General features: G+C 43.4%; 1 protein-coding gene across 1 annotated transcript; it reads left to right on the forward strand.

Moving 5' to 3' along the window:
- Positions 1-9,367: 9,367 nt before the first annotated feature.
- sox4a (SRY-box transcription factor 4a) lies at positions 9,368-12,926 on the forward strand. Its single transcript, XM_026300548.1, has one exon. It carries the CDS (start codon positions 9,847-9,849, stop codon positions 10,960-10,962), a length of 1,116 nt encoding a protein of 371 aa, XP_026156333.1. The 5' UTR covers positions 9,368-9,846; the 3' UTR covers positions 10,963-12,926.
- The last annotated feature ends 2,767 nt before the right edge of the window (positions 12,927-15,693 follow it).

The raw sequence follows: 15,693 nt of genomic DNA on the forward strand, positions 1-15,693 counted from the left end.
ATTACCTGGGTGAGTTCACCTGACTTTGAGGAATTCGATTTAGTGCACTTCAGACAGACTAACATGTTAACAAGTGCGGTTTTAGGTTTTAGTCCGACTAGCTCAATTAGTTGGTCTAACACAATATCCTATTAATATAGTGACTGGTGGGAAATACTGACACATTTGTTTCCATACTGGAAAATCATTGAGTTGATTTATCAGCTATAGTAAATGAAACTGTTTAAGAAAAAAGTGTTTTTTTTTTTTCTACACTAGAATAAAAGCCAGAATTGATATTTAGACACATTTCCTGGTTGCTCCTAGGTAACTATTTTCACAGTCACATAACATTATAAGTAAAGGGCTATTTTTTCCACAAAAAAGGTGCTGCATTTTTTTCTCTCCATATTACTCAACTGTAAATGTTTCTTGATGTAATAAATGTTAAGGTGTAGATGTTAAGGTAGTTTACTGAGTAGATTGTAGTGTAGCTGCATTCAGTCAAAGTGTAACATTGAAAGTTTCCCCTGCTTAAGTTAAAGACAAGCTTACCCATCACTGCTAGTTTCTTGGCCACTGCCACTCGGTAATTAACTTAGTGAATGTGTTCCCATAACTAACACAGATTAAAGTAATAACCAAATTGGAATAAACTGGAATTATCCTTTACACATTTAGAAGGCTAGTTTATAGATAGGGGTCATTCTCTCTCTCTCTCTCTCTCTCTCTCACACACACAAGAGTGGAAATCAGCCCAGAGGAGTCAATGACAGGCCACCTCTCCAAGGGTTCCCCTCTCATGGCAGGAATGCCACTAATTTGCTTGTTCGAGTGACCAATAGTCAGACACAAATAATTGTAACACACCCTGGGCATTGCTAGGGAATGACCCGTACCGTACATGTGGCTGTGCAACACACACACACACACACACACATGCACACACACCTTGTCAGACAGCTGACTGATTACGCATCATAACACAGCTGATTTGCCCCATGGGTTGACACTCGCTGTCCAGCCCAATCATGTAACCCTTCCCAGTCGGCCCTGTGGTGGGTGTTTGTCCGAGCCCAAGTGTTTTCATGCTCTGGGTTCATCTAGATATTGTTGTTATTGCGTAGCACTTTCAGCAACATCATTTGTCACTACTTGTCAAGTGTGTATTAAGGAAAAAGAGCTGAAGGCAACGGGGTGGAAGTAAAAGTGTCATGAATTTCATCCGGGTAGTGGAGTGTTTTGTTTTTTTTTTTTTTCTTAGAAAAAGGTCATGTTGGGCAATACTTGGAAAACTCTGTGAGAGCTTTGAGGAAGCACTGTTGGTCTTAAATACATCAATGGTCATAAACAGTACCCTGCCTGTGGCCATTTGACCCATTCTGATGTTATACTGTGGCTCACAATCCAAATAAAACCTCTGCAAACAGCATCAAATTTCCCAACAAACACTTCTCCAGAGCTTTGCACGCCAAATCGAGCTGGCCTCATCCCAACATATTCCTCTTGACCTCTGCAGCACAGAAACACTAAACTCCCTCATTGAAAAAAAACCTGCTTGTTTGCCTGTGACTCTGTTAAAAAGATCTGCGGGCCAAACCACACTCCTTCACCACAGAGGGCTGTTGCTTGTGATGGCAGAGGCACAGTGTGGAAGGGTCTGGGGGCTTAAGGCAGCTACTAGTTTGGATGTCATGCAAGAAGGACGTTAAGACAAAAGCCGGAGAGTTGAAAGCCAATGAGAAAGACAGCCTGGACTTATGATTAAATTGTGAGGCTTACAGTAAGGGAGCAATGTATAGAGTCAGAGATGTATGTGCAGATGTAAGATAAATGCCAGCTGGACTTAGATAGACACATACACACTCGCTCTAAGCATGCTCTGCTATTTTGGGAGATGGGAAAGAAAACAGTGTATCTTGGCAAGTGTACATATGTGCACTGGCATAAGCAGTGGGTCCCTGTACATATGGGGAAGTATAGAGCTCTGCACATGTTTAGTGTGGTGACCCATTTCTTTCTTTTTTTTTTTTTTTTGTTTTTTGCATCTGGACCTGATAACTTCCCTCAGTATCTAGACAGTGACATTTCTATCTGCCTCTATCTGGTCTGACTTTGAAAGTTGGCTGCAGCAGTCTGAAGTTTCATCCATAATCAGACATTAGGGAGTGTGCCATGTTGAGTGTGGAACACACTCCTCACTGTCCCATATAGAAAAACACAGCTCTAATATGAACAGATGTGATTTTTAAAGCTGCTCTTTCTTTTCAAAGATTTAAGTGGATGGTTTATATTTATACAAAGGGAATGAACGCAGTGCTCTTTCAATCCTTCCAGAATGAAATTGCACCACTGTTTGGTTTTGACAGGACTGAGGTTACACTTTGCTATTTTGTTATTTAAACATGTCACTCATTTTCAAAATCATATTTTTATGTGCACTCCCAGCTTTATCATAGTTTCCTTCAAATCAGGCTTCTCAGGTTGTCTTAAACTTTGAGCTTGACAGTTCATATGTTTTGTCATCTGTTATTTACAAGGTCAACAATGAACCGACATGTTCAGTTTACTGGCTTTGCTGAACGTTCATCAGAGCAGCGGTATATAGAATTAAATGGTGTGACAAAACACATTTCTTCTCTGTTCATTTTGAACTCTCCAGTTCTCTCTTTGCTCCTGCTCAGTGCAGAAACATTTATCAAGTCTGAGCTCTCTGCATGTGTATTTGTGCTTAACTTTACATCTGCAAGTACATGGCAGAGGTCTAACAAAATCAGTGAGTGTAACTTTAAACGAAGGGTTGTACATTATGGTTAGAGTCACTTTCTTACCAAGAGTTAGATGAGAGGAACAATCCCACTCTGTCTATTCACTACAGCCAGGATGTGATTATCTTAGCTTAGCATAAACCAGAGAAAAACAGCCCAGCCTGGTTCAAAAGTACCTCAACTGTTGCTCCTCATTTAGTAGTGTGTCATTTAGCAGAACAGGGCTATAGAAAATTAAACAGTACAACATTAGCGGTGCAGAGTTCATGGTCGCTTTGCAATGGCAGACATCACAGGAGAACAAGCTCCTTAGCACTTGTGAAGAAAGAGAAAGCTGGCTGGTGTTTTTAGACACAACATGAGAACAGTGCCTAAATGTCCACACTGCCTGCCAGTCTCACCTTTTATCGCCACATATTTCCACAGCTTGTTGCTTTTCCATTGCTGGTTGTGAACAGATTTTCTTTGCTAACAAAAATATGATGTTTCAATTGATTACAGCAACTGAAAGCCTTTCAATTAACCTGTGTCATTCAAGTGAAAAATTGTGGTGTCTCGTGTCTCGGCTGACTGCTGAACTGTGAAACTTTGTAGAAGGTGCAGGCAGGCAGGGGATTTTAGTAACGAGTGTTTTGTTTGATTGCTAGTGATCTCTCTAATCTTAGGGAACCAGTTCTGATCTGTCTGCAGCCCTAACCCAGGGGTTAGTCCTTCATAGATGAGCTGCAAGGACTGACAGCTCCCAGTAAATCAGATGAGTGTTAGAGAACAAAACTAAACTAACCCTTTAAATGCTTCAGCGTCTTCAATTTTCAACTCTCTTTGCAAGTTCCTGACCTTACCAGGCCACAATGACCCAGCTGGGCTTTAACTTCTACTCACCCTTACTTTTCCAACTCTCTTGCTCCTGTTGTTAGTGTGACTGAGATATGTTGTTTAAGGGACTTACTACCATTGTTGCACAAGGTCCTAAGGGGTTCCAGGCTAACGTTAGCCTATCCTATCTGCCTCACTATTGGTATTGATCTGTGTTTAGTGTCAATGCCAGCACAAGGGAGTAATGATCACAGACAGTCAGTCAGACACACACCACTGGAGCATTGCAGGAATGGACACAATCATGGAAGGTGATGCATGTCAAGATGCTACACACAGATACACACCTGCTTGAACACATGAATAGTACAAAATGTTGTTTTTCTACTCATACTGCACTGCAGAGCCTCTGCTGCTCCGCTGTTGTGAAAAAAAAAAAACAAACACTCACAATAAGCTGAGTCGAGCTGATACAGCCACAACAACTGAGCAAGAGATGCCAACCAGCCCCCTCCACACACACACACACACACACACACACCCTCACACACACACACACACACACACACACACACACCAACTCTCCTCTACCACCTCCTCCTCCTCCTCACTCGGCAGCCATAAGCCAGAGTAGACAGATAAGCAGGCAGCCAGAGACGGACTAATCCTCCCACAGTGAGAGACGTTTCGGGTGGTACGTGATGAATATCGAGCTAAACTGACAGAGAAAGACAGGGAGAGGATGAGAGATGGAAAAGGAGGCTGCATGTGGAAAGATGAGGGAATGTGCAGAATGGGAAAAGTGAGGCAAGGATAAAGATTAGCACAACCATGAGGACAATAAAGGATTTTTTAAAACGTCATTGGTGTGAAAGGGGGTTTGAGAGTAAGTTAGGAATTAGATCCACCCATTTTTTTTATTCTATCTTTCTTTCCCACTTCTTCAACCCTGCCTCCTCTTCATATTGTACCATCTAGCTCAATTTTTTTAAATAATTTTTTTTCTATTTTGCAAGCCTCTCCACCCGTTTGCCTGCTTTGCCAGTGTCTGTCATTCCCGCCCATCCTCTCTTGCTCTCTCTCTCTCTCGGCAGCTGCCCCTCCCCACCCCCCACAACATCCCTCACTCTCTCGCTCCATCTCTGTTCCAGTCTGACTGAGGCAAATGTAGGTCAGTGCGTCTGGAGCCTGTCTGGAGCTGCAGAAAACCTCAGAGCTCCACGCTTGGTCCTCATCGACCCGAGCTGAGGACATGACTCCCTGGGCTACATGGGGACAGGACCAGCCTGCCTGACCTGCCGGGAGGAGGATGCGCCTACGAAGGAGGAGGAGGAGGGAGGCAGGGGGTGGTGGGTGTGGGGTTGCAGAATGATATAGGGTGGTATGGGGAGTCTGTGTACTATTGAAAGCTTAGTCAGCGCATGCTGTTTGTATGTCACTCTGGTTATTTATTTATATATATCTATATATTATATATATTTCTATTTATGCAAAGAGAGGAAAAGGAAAAAATGCAGGACATGGAATGCAGATACACGTTGCAGTTCTGTTTCTCCTCGGTGATATGCAGCACTACAGAAAGGGGTTTTTTGGGTACAATTTTCATGCATTTCATCTACATGCACAGTCTCCATATGCTGTCCGTCTTTTCCTCCACTCACTGCCTAACTTCTTCATGATGCTTTATGTCTCTTTCCCAGAGCCGATTCTTCTATGTATGCAGCCGTCGATGTTCTGCAAAAACCACGGCGACCCAGCAAACTCCAAAGTCAGATGCAACTTCCCCTCTTATAGAAAGACAGAAAAAAAAATGCTGTTCCTATGCTGCTGTTTATGAATCCAGGTCTGAGAGATATACGCTCCCAGAGATATATCCTCTTCTGAAAATGCTGAATGTGTCCGTCGTCCGCCCGTTTGATGTTCAGTGCTCTTTTGATGGAAACCAGCGAGCACAAGGACAAGCACTTTTGCAAAAGGGCAGAAAGCCCTTTTGACGACTTCTCCATCTCCTGATCCTGCCCTTCCTTCCATTATCCCCCTCCTTCTTCTCTGCTCTCATTCTGCGCTCCTTCCCACTCCTCTGGCTTTGAGACAATGCCCCTAAAAAAACGATTGTTGTTATCAGTGTCTGAGTGTTTTAGAGTGCAGCTGTGAGAGTGGCTGAGTGTGTGTGTGAGTGACTTTTGGTGTGTGTCTGCGCTCTCAGTTTGGCTCTGGAGCACCAGCACGTCTGGGTCCTGCAGCAGTACACTGCTACTTAGCCAGCTCTGTCCTGTCGGGTCTTTGCATGCGTTTATGGATTTGTGTGTATAAGTGTGTGTTCGTGTAAGTTGCTGTGACAGAAATCATCTGACCTTCCTCGTCACTACACAGAGGGAGAGATGTTGGGAGTTCCCGGGGCGTGGCGTCGCTGGCCTGACCACACCTCCATCTAGCACTCATTCATACACTCATTTCCCTCCATCTGACTCCCATCACTTTTTCCCTACCTTGGCCCAATCATCTGGATTAAAGTGGTGAGTGAGGAAGTGAGGATTCCCCATGAGCGTATTTGAATTTGCTGCCTTCTTTTTTCCCCTTACTCTTCAGTTTGCCTCTGGTATGTTCAGGTTGTATCATCACCGACACTCTCTCTTACATCTTTGCTTCCATGTCACACTCTTCTTCTGTATTCTCTGTTTTCCTGTGTGTTTAAAATGTGACAGAAGGAAGCAAAGACATGGGAAGGAGATATTAGTTTTGTTTCCAAACATGAAGGCAGAAGAATAAAATTTGTGCTCATAAAAAGAGAGGATATACAAGGTGTACAAAATAAACCTCCACAATTGAATGCAATTTAATGCAGTGACTCTTCAAAATAAGGTTTAGTAAATCACCAAAGAGATGCATTTTCAGCATTGTTAGATTGGTTTGTATTCTACTGAAAGGTGTTCCTGTTGTTTTGTCTACTTCCCTCTTTCAAAAATTGATTTGTGAAGAGAGGAAGGACTAAAAGGAGCTTTCTTATCTCTCCATAAAATCTTTTTTTAGAGTTGATTGTTAAAATCGAGGAAGAAAAACAGAATGATACAAGGAAGTATTAGGTACTGTATGTTCCATGGCAACTTAAAAATAACTGGCTTTGTTTGTGTTGTGTAAGGGCTGACAGCAGTAGGTGGGTGATATTGTGAGATGGCCACCTGCACTGTCTGCCGCATTCACACAAAACACAGAGAGGACAAACTCACTGTGGATGAGTCACATACACACACACACACACACACGGAAAGGGAGTGTGTATATGCAAATCAGTGCTTAGTCTTCAGTTTTTCTGTTTGACAACAGGGTGTGGAGGGTGGGGTGTAGGGGTACTTCCCTCTGGTTTTCAAACTTTCAATCCTTGGAAAGGCTCCAATTCAGTTAGGGCTGGACACACACACACACACACACACACACACACACACACACACACAAAGGCCTCATTGTGTTTGACCCCGAATGACGAGCAGCAGGTCAAAGTGGCACGTCATTCCTAGGCAGTTGAAAAAGCCAAGTGCGTGGTAATGAGCACCACCATTTGACTGCACGCAGAGACCCTCTCATGCACTTTCCTCTTCAGTACATCTCACTCCCCGTATCTTCAATTCCCATTTCTTCATTTTCTGCTCTTACGACACACTGTGATCACTACATTGCCCCTTTATTCAATCCAGTATATGACAAGCCCAGCTATAATAAACCCAGCTCCCTGCAAAATAGTCATGCTTATACACACACACAGCCATATGCTGTATGTTCATTTAGCCCACACTTCGCTCTAGGGTAAGTCTGACATATCAGGTTAATGTTTATGTTTTATTAAAAATCGCATATTAAACTCTGTGTCAGTCAGCTCTGAAATAATGGAGATTCCTACCTTGCTGCAGCTGTAGTAAATGTGATTTTAATGTTATTTTTAAAGCCCCTGAAATAATGTCACATTTAATGGAGTGTTTTAGTGTCCTAAGGTGTCCAAAATGCTATTTCACAGGTTTTACTGCTGTGATAAGGACGCAATTCTGCCAAAAGAAAACCCATCATTTTTTTAAAATGTTTTTTTATCATGAAAACACCAGCCTAACTTTACATGCTACCTCTCTACTTTGTGCTGCACACTTTTAAGAAGTTGCTGTAAGAGCCCCAGCCTCCTACAGCACACTCTCATAATGACACCATCCCTTTGGGCATCAACAGAGCCGAGACAAAGTGCTGTTGCGTTTGGGGTAAACACATGGCTCTGGCAGCTCTTAAGATGACAGAGTGATAGGCCAGCACGATTGTGTTTGGAACCCCGGCTCTGCCAGGGCTGCACATCTGACAGGACAGAGTGGAAAGCTACCTGACAGCTGTTTCTCACACATCAGATAAGATTACAGGTATACCTGTTACACCTGTTTAAACAAATCCACATGCGTGCATGTAACTGAGTGTTAGTGTAGTGTATGTGGGTGTGTGTGTGTGTGTGTGTCTGTGTGTGTGTGTGCATGTTTCCAACTGGGGCAGCTAAGCATTTAGACTGGTGAAGCAGCTGATTATTTCTGTTTGTGATTTATGTAGGCATCGGTGGGGTAAAGGGGCTGAATTCTAAAATTTTATAAAGTTCATGCCATTTTTAGCTCAGATTAAGAACATATGAATGAATAGCTGGTGTTATAATACATTGGGCTGTAATCAGAAAAAAACGAATAAATTTGTTTTCTTTTACTTTGGCAATAATGAAGTAAAGGACAGAGTTTGCCCACTTTTTATTTTTACACCAGGCTGTGTTATAAAGCTGTAAAAACCACTCATACCAGTCAGTTCCTCTGCAGGATCGAGGGGAACCTTCACTACCAGCTGATGACATCACCACGGGGTTCAATGATGGGTGCTCAGAGCAGCCGATTACATGACGGAGATAAAGCTGCTGTACATGTTAACACACAAACACATACATAACACACAATGTAAACTTCATCAGCTGCCTTTGGCTCTAGCCTGACATCTAGCGACACAGGCTGTTATGTGTTCCTACAGTACATGGAATGGACATATTAACATAAAGGGGCTGTGCAGGAAAATGTGTATTGTAGGATGGGAAGCTGCTGAAGTGGCTTTGTACAATGTAGCTTTGTATTTTGTTTTCCCTGTATGACCTTAATTCTACCTACTTTTATAATATTTATAACTCCTGCTTTTCACATTTCTCTGCTGTCTGATGCAGAGTGTAAAGAAAAACTCATCACCTCTCTTGCATCTCTTTCTAGTGCCTGATGTGATGTAACGCTGTGAGCTGGTGTCGTAATGATTTGTAAATAACAGGTTGGCTGAGCTGTGTTTGGGTGGGTTTACTCTCCACTCTGCCCCCACTCACCACACTGCAGTCTAACACAACATGTTGTGGCTGCTTTTGTGTCTTTGCAGTATTTTACATGTTTCCTCCCATTACCCAGGTTCTAAATTTAGTTAATACCTATCCACATGAAACTAATCTAGTTCTAAGTATATCCTTGCAAGCTTCCCCTTGCAGCAGGAGTAAGGACACTGTGTTCCTGTAAAACACACACACACACACAACAAGTTTGCCTTTCTTCCAGTGGAGTCTGATAGGAATGAGGTCAGACACACCGATCCTCATTGCACATTATTATTATTATTACCATTTTTTTTTATTCAGCCAATGGGAGGCCAAGGGGAGTGGCTTGACTGAAAAATCAGGATGGAGACAGACACCGATTGGTTTTACATCTCGCGATGACGCTATATAAAGGCGAGGTTCTCGTTGTTGTGTTTACAGTAATATTACAGAGCGCTCGGGAAACAGGAGACTATGAGAAAGCGCAGCTGCTCCATTCAACCACATGGTTCCTCAACCGCAAAGACAAGCTGCGCTGCAAACAGCCAGGTTCACATAAGGGACTTGCACTGCTGTAACCCACAGCGGCGCGTTTCGAGCCTTGCGGAGCGAGTTTTCAGTCGCACAGGCAGTTGAAAGTTGGTTTTATATAGTTTCAGGATTATTTTTTTTTGCCGTGAAGCGCACTGGTAAAGTTGAGAGACCCAACATCTTCAAAACGGGCTGAACTTAAAAAGAAGCAACGAAGAGACCTGGGTGAACTTTTAAAGACCTGTATCCACCAGTGATCTCGCTCTAAAGCCCCTGAAATAAGAAAAAAAGCGTGGAATATTTTTTTTTTTTGTGAAAGCCCACACGGCGTTTTTGAAAACTTGAACTTTTTCAAAGCACTGCACTGAACAGAGTGTTTCCAGATACTCGGAGGAAAGGATGGTGCAGCACATGAGCCAGACAGAGAGCGCCCACGCTCACTCCCCCGGCGGGGACTCCATGGACACGGGAGAAATGGACTTGGAGATTGATGCGTCTCCGACACCCGAGTCCCCTTCCTCGGGGGAGCGGAGCGACTTGGCGTGGTGCAAAACTCCGACTGGGCACATCAAGAGACCCATGAATGCGTTTATGGTCTGGTCACAGATCGAGAGAAGGAAGATTATGGAGCAGTCGCCGGACATGCACAACGCGGAGATATCCAAGCGGTTAGGGAAGCGCTGGAAGCTCCTGAAAGACACAGACAAGATCCCGTTCATCCGCGAGGCGGAGCGGCTCAGACTCAAACACATGGCTGACTACCCAGACTACAAGTACCGGCCCAGGAAGAAGGTCAAGTCGGGTAGCGGAGCGAGTAAACAGGCAGACCGCGGGGAGAAGAGCGGGGAGCGCAGCGCCAAAACTGCTGTGAAAAGAAGCCCCGCGTCCAAAGGAGTGAGCAGGACGCACAAACAGGGGGGCGTCAAGGGCGCGCCGGGTCAGGACTATGCGTCTCCCGGTGACCACCAGGCGCTCTTCAAATCCAGATCGGTGTCTGGGGCCAGGCAGATCCCGGAGAAGCGCACAGGAGAGGCGAGACGCGGCCACGTGTTCGGCGGGGCAGGTAGTCTGGAGAGCGGACCTCCCTCCGTGGGAGTTCCCGGCAGTCCCACCCTGAGCAGCTCGGCGGAGTCCAGCGATCCGCTTAGCCTGTACGAGGAACAGAGCCCGGCGGCCAGCGAGTCCTCACACACCGCCCGCCTCAGGTACGCTCGCGCGAGCTCTCCAACACCATCAGCTTCTCACTCTTCCTCATCTGTGTCATCCTCATCATCAGATGAAGAGTTTGAAGACGAACGGCTCGACGTAAACCCGAGCCCAGGGTTTGAGAGCATGTCCCTGGGCGGAATGGGTTTCTCCGACGCAGAGCTGGACCGGGACCTGGACTGGAGCTTCGGGGAATGCGGGGCGGGATCACACTTCGACTTTCCTGACTACTGCACCCCAGAGGTCAGCGAGATGATCTCAGGAGACTGGCTGGAGTCCACCATCTCCAACCTGGTGTTCACCTACTGAAGGGAGCACGGTGCAGAGGAGCCGCAATGTCCCCCAACGTTTTGAACTTTTCAGTGCCCCAGACAGGCGTGTGCGTCCAGACCAGAATATTTCCGCCATTTTTTCACTTAACTAAATGAGAGTGAAAACAGGAAAGAAACGGTGGCTTGTGTGCTTTGCGCTTTGAAGCCCAGGTACGCGCCGCTAACAGACTTGGACAGCGCTCGGTGCGCTTGACGGGAACGCGCACACGGGAAATGCTTAGTTCGCATTTGGACACAGAGGAGGAGTGAATGTAAGCAGAGAGCAGTGAATCACACGGACTTCAGCTCAAACGTTCAGCCCAATCCGCAGCGGATGAGAACTGAGACTGAGAACTTTGAAACTTAATGTTATTTGGGTCGGGAATAGGGACCCTTAGCGGAGAGCTCGTCATGTTGAGTTTTGTTTAAGATATAGCCAATTCACATCGACCATCAAGTTGCTATTCAGGTGTAGTTTTTTTCCAAACTCGAAATAATTTTAATATCAACAGGCATGCCCTCCGAGATAAGGAGGATTTTGTTGTTAAATGCGTAAAAATGTTCATTGCTGCGTAATTACGCAATTTGTGTGACCATAGGACAGAATTCACTATCACCAGCTTCTCTTTCAACGGCAGGACTTCAAACAAAGACTGACTCGAAACTTCAGAAACCATTTTCTGAACCTTTTTAAACACTCAGTGCACAATTCAGGACCAATGTTCCCCGACGCGCATCCTTTCTGCCTAGTGCTTCAACTTTGTAGTTCCTCTGTGTCAGATGACGTTTTTTATATTGATGTATTTATACTGGCCAAACTTTTTTATACATAGAAGTATTGTTCTCGTACAGGTCTCCTTTGTGTTTGTGCACATACACCTGTCTGTATCCAGCGCGGAAGGGCTAGAAGTGTATCTTATTTAAAATGTCTGACTTCTCTCACTTTTAAGGAGATTTGAGTGTGTCATGATTTTCTACTTGTATTTTTGTACAAAATCTATAGAAAGGGGCTTTCCCTGCGAGTGGGCAGCCTAAAACATTGTTGTTTGGATCTACATTGGTGTTTTGATGTGCAGAGGGGGTTTTGTTTGGCACAATCTGACCTCACACAGTGTTTACAGTATTTACCCACATGCTTCTTAATGGCACAGTGACTCCAGTTTCACCAGCCAAGTAAACAAAGCACCACTGAGGCTCCCCGTCTGAGTGGTGACTGTGTTTCCAGTACACATAGATCTAAATGATATATGAGCGAAAGATCCCAGAGAGTCACTGTTTGGATAGAGCTAATACCTCTGTGTGCTTTTTATCAAGATAAGTTTTATTTGAACCACTGGATGGAATTTCACACTCATTCCACTTTGCCTAGACTTTGGAGGGAGGGAGATGTATGAAGTGCTTCATCTGTTATTGCTCAAATTGCATCAAAAAATAGTATTTAACCTTTCTGTACCTGTTGGCTAAGTATAGCAGGCTAATTGTTTTCCTATATTATGGCATGGCAAATAGCATTTGTATTTCAGATTCAGGTATATGTAGCTATAGATGTTGTGTTTAAGATTTTTAAAAGAATAATAACATGAAGATATTTATGTAAACTGACTGTACTATAAGCAAAGATTGTGTGTTTTATGTATGATGATGATGATCAACGACAGGCACTAGGACAGCCATCTTTGGACATCCTTATGTTGAAGATGATTGTGGTCCAGGAGTTTATTTCTTTCTTTTTTCTTTACCTTCAAAGCATCTTTTATAGCGTCCTTTTTCTTTGTTCATTTGTGCAATATGCCGTGTATGATCATGTTTTGTCCAATCATGCCAATATCATTTGATGTTTATCGCTCAAAACCAGCCAATGTTTGGGTCAATCACTGCCTCTCAGACCTCTGTACAGATTGTTGTTTTTTATTTGTTTTTCTTTTCTTCCAAGAAGGAAATAAAATCAGCTGGAACTGAAAAGTGTTTTTCTCTCTTGTGGTTTTTCATTATCTAATGTAAGTGGCATTAACTGGTTACCCAGCTTGTTTGTATATTGAAGTGATAACTTCAGCTGTCCCACATGAGGTCCCTTTTCAAAGGTGAAAGCATGCTCATGAAAAGGTGAGCCTTGATTATCACATTCCATAGCAGAGCCTCATTCAAAAGCACAGATGTTTACACTGTGTGCATTTGTGCACGGGAATACATGTGCATGTGCGTGTTTGCTGTAGGTAAGTGTGCAGCTGCAGACTGTGAATCAATAGCCAGCCAGTGAATCGATAGGAGTGGTCTGTCTCCCTCCCTTACTCCATCCAATTCTACACGTGCAGAAAACGTGGCTGCCATGGAAACACTGTATCCGAGAGAGGTTGCAATTTGCTGGGGAGAAGAGCACTGCTCTGTGTGTGTGTGTGTGTGTGTGTGTGTGTGTGTGTATGTGTGTGTGTGTGAGGGACAAGGGACAGAGACTGATCCACCTGGGCGGGGTGGGGTGTCAGACATTTCTGCAAGGCATGACTGGAATAAAGGGAGAGGAGGAGGTGTGTGTGCGCATGTGTGTGTGTGCCAAAGGCAGGGAGGGTGCAGAGGGGGTGTTTGTCTGTCCTGGTGGATCATGCAGGAGACTGCTCCCAAATCCAATTAATTCCTTCTGGATGCATTCATTTGTCTAGTACATCTGACGAGAAAGAGAAAGAGAGCAAGAGAGACCCCTAAGGTACAGTATTTAGTGTGTATCAATTTATGCCCTATTCCACAAGAGACACTGGTAATTATTTCCATCTCTCTCTCCATCAGGAGAGCAGCGTTGTCTCTAGCGCTCCTCTGACATCTCCTGCTGGGTAATGAGAAAGATAAGGCATGGTCATTACACACACTTTCCCAAAGACAAGACGCTGACCCACATGTCTTCAATAAGTCTGACATCACCATCATACAGGAAATACTGTTTGAGGCGTGCTTGACGTGTTCATGTTTTAGAAAACCAAAACAGTCCAATAGTCTCCAGTGTCTGGTGGATATTGAGAGGTTAAAAGATCCACGCACACACACTGACCCACAAAAGGACACATGTACTAGTGGAAACACGCATTCATAAAAGCACTGGAGTGAACTGTGCACTTCAACTTCATGACTAAACGCAACAGATTATTGTTTCCTGTCTTAGCTCTGACTAGATAAGGTCAATTGGTCAACCACAAATTAAAAATAGCTACAGTTTACAAGTATATTGCAATTCAGAATAAAAGAGACAGTATTTAAAAGATATTATATGTTTTTGGATTGGTTTCCAAAAATAATTAGTGGAATTAAGCCCTTCACAACTGGAAAAAATGTATCATGTTTAGTTGTTTAATACAAAAATTCAAAACTCCAATGGGATTTTCTCTCTTAAACTTGCTGTTAAGTCAAAATCATTATATTTCCTGTATATGTAGTATATCTTATGTTACTGGTGGTGGAAATTTTACTCATTTACATAAGTACTGCACTTTACTATGCCTTTTCTGTAAAATTTGCATTTTTACTTCTGACTCTTTAAATACACTTTGCTTATAATAGCATTTTTTTTGAAACACAGCACAGGGTATTTTAGTGCAGTTACACCATTGTGGTCCACAATAGTTACTTTACTGTGTGTAATAAGACTGTATCTATATTATTCCTATTCTGCCTGTTTTAGAAGTTGCACTTTTGTTGCGATGTTTGCAGAGTCCACATTGTTTTTTACTTTGATAATATTTTATGGCATCACTATATGTTTTTATGAGATATATTTAATCCATTTACAAGCTCCAGATAATTGTATCATTCTATACACAATATATTTTAAGATATTAGTTATTATTAGTCTATAGCACAGGTAACACATGCAAGTCCCTAGGAATAGAGTGATAACATGTAAGATAAATATGCCATAAAGTGAGAAGATATGACTGCTCACTGGGGCTAATGCACTTTACGTCCCTGTGGGAATTTCACAGGACTGATATAGAATATTCTATGGGTAGTAGAGGCGATAAAAATACCATTAACTCAATATAAACGCATTTTTGAATAGCATATATGCACTGACGGTCCCTACAGAAACACCATGGGGCATTAGAATGACTGCCTGCGCGCTGTCGGTGAAGTTGAAGGCGGGACACAGAGTCAAAAGGCACAGACAAAGACATATACAAACACGCTGTCATGGCATGTAACTTTTTTCCAGTGAGTTCATCCAGTTGCGCATATGTCGCCTTTGCAAGGTTGGAAGCTGGAATAAAACGCAACTATATCGGAAACAATTTATCCGGTAGGAGTGTGGAGATTAAACAAAGTTTGAGGAGTGAGGCTGAACTTTTATCCCGAGTCAGCGTTGTGTGTGGAGCCGAAAAACGAAGATCTGAAGCCGTCGTTGTAATGCGTAAATTTTGATATTAATGCGTAAAGTTCGAAAAAGTGGGATCAGCGAGAAGAGGCAGGTAGGCTGTAACCATTTTATTATTATCAACAACGTGCTATAATGGTCTTTTTTGAAATCAGTTTGTCCACGTGGTCTTTATTTTTATATAATGATTATGCTGTCATCTTGAAGGCAAGATTTGAAGTTCGAGAAAAAAAAAAGAAACATCTTCTCTGTCGAAGGAATTGCATGCTTTTATTGCTGTAGTATAAAAGGTGCTATAAAGGCAGTTTGTAGGAGATCCCAGGATGCTTGATGCTGAGTCTGGACTATAAACGCAACTTCAGCAAATAACAGCCA

The sequence above is a fragment of the Mastacembelus armatus genome, chromosome 11 (assembly GCF_900324485.2).
Source record: "Mastacembelus armatus chromosome 11, fMasArm1.2, whole genome shotgun sequence".
Lineage (NCBI taxonomy): Eukaryota > Metazoa > Chordata > Actinopteri > Synbranchiformes > Mastacembelidae > Mastacembelus > Mastacembelus armatus.

Coding starts and splice junctions, on each gene's coding strand:
- sox4a (XM_026300548.1), top strand. CDS start 9,847: ATGGTGCAGCACATGAGCCAGACAGAGAGCGCCCACGCTCACTCCCCC.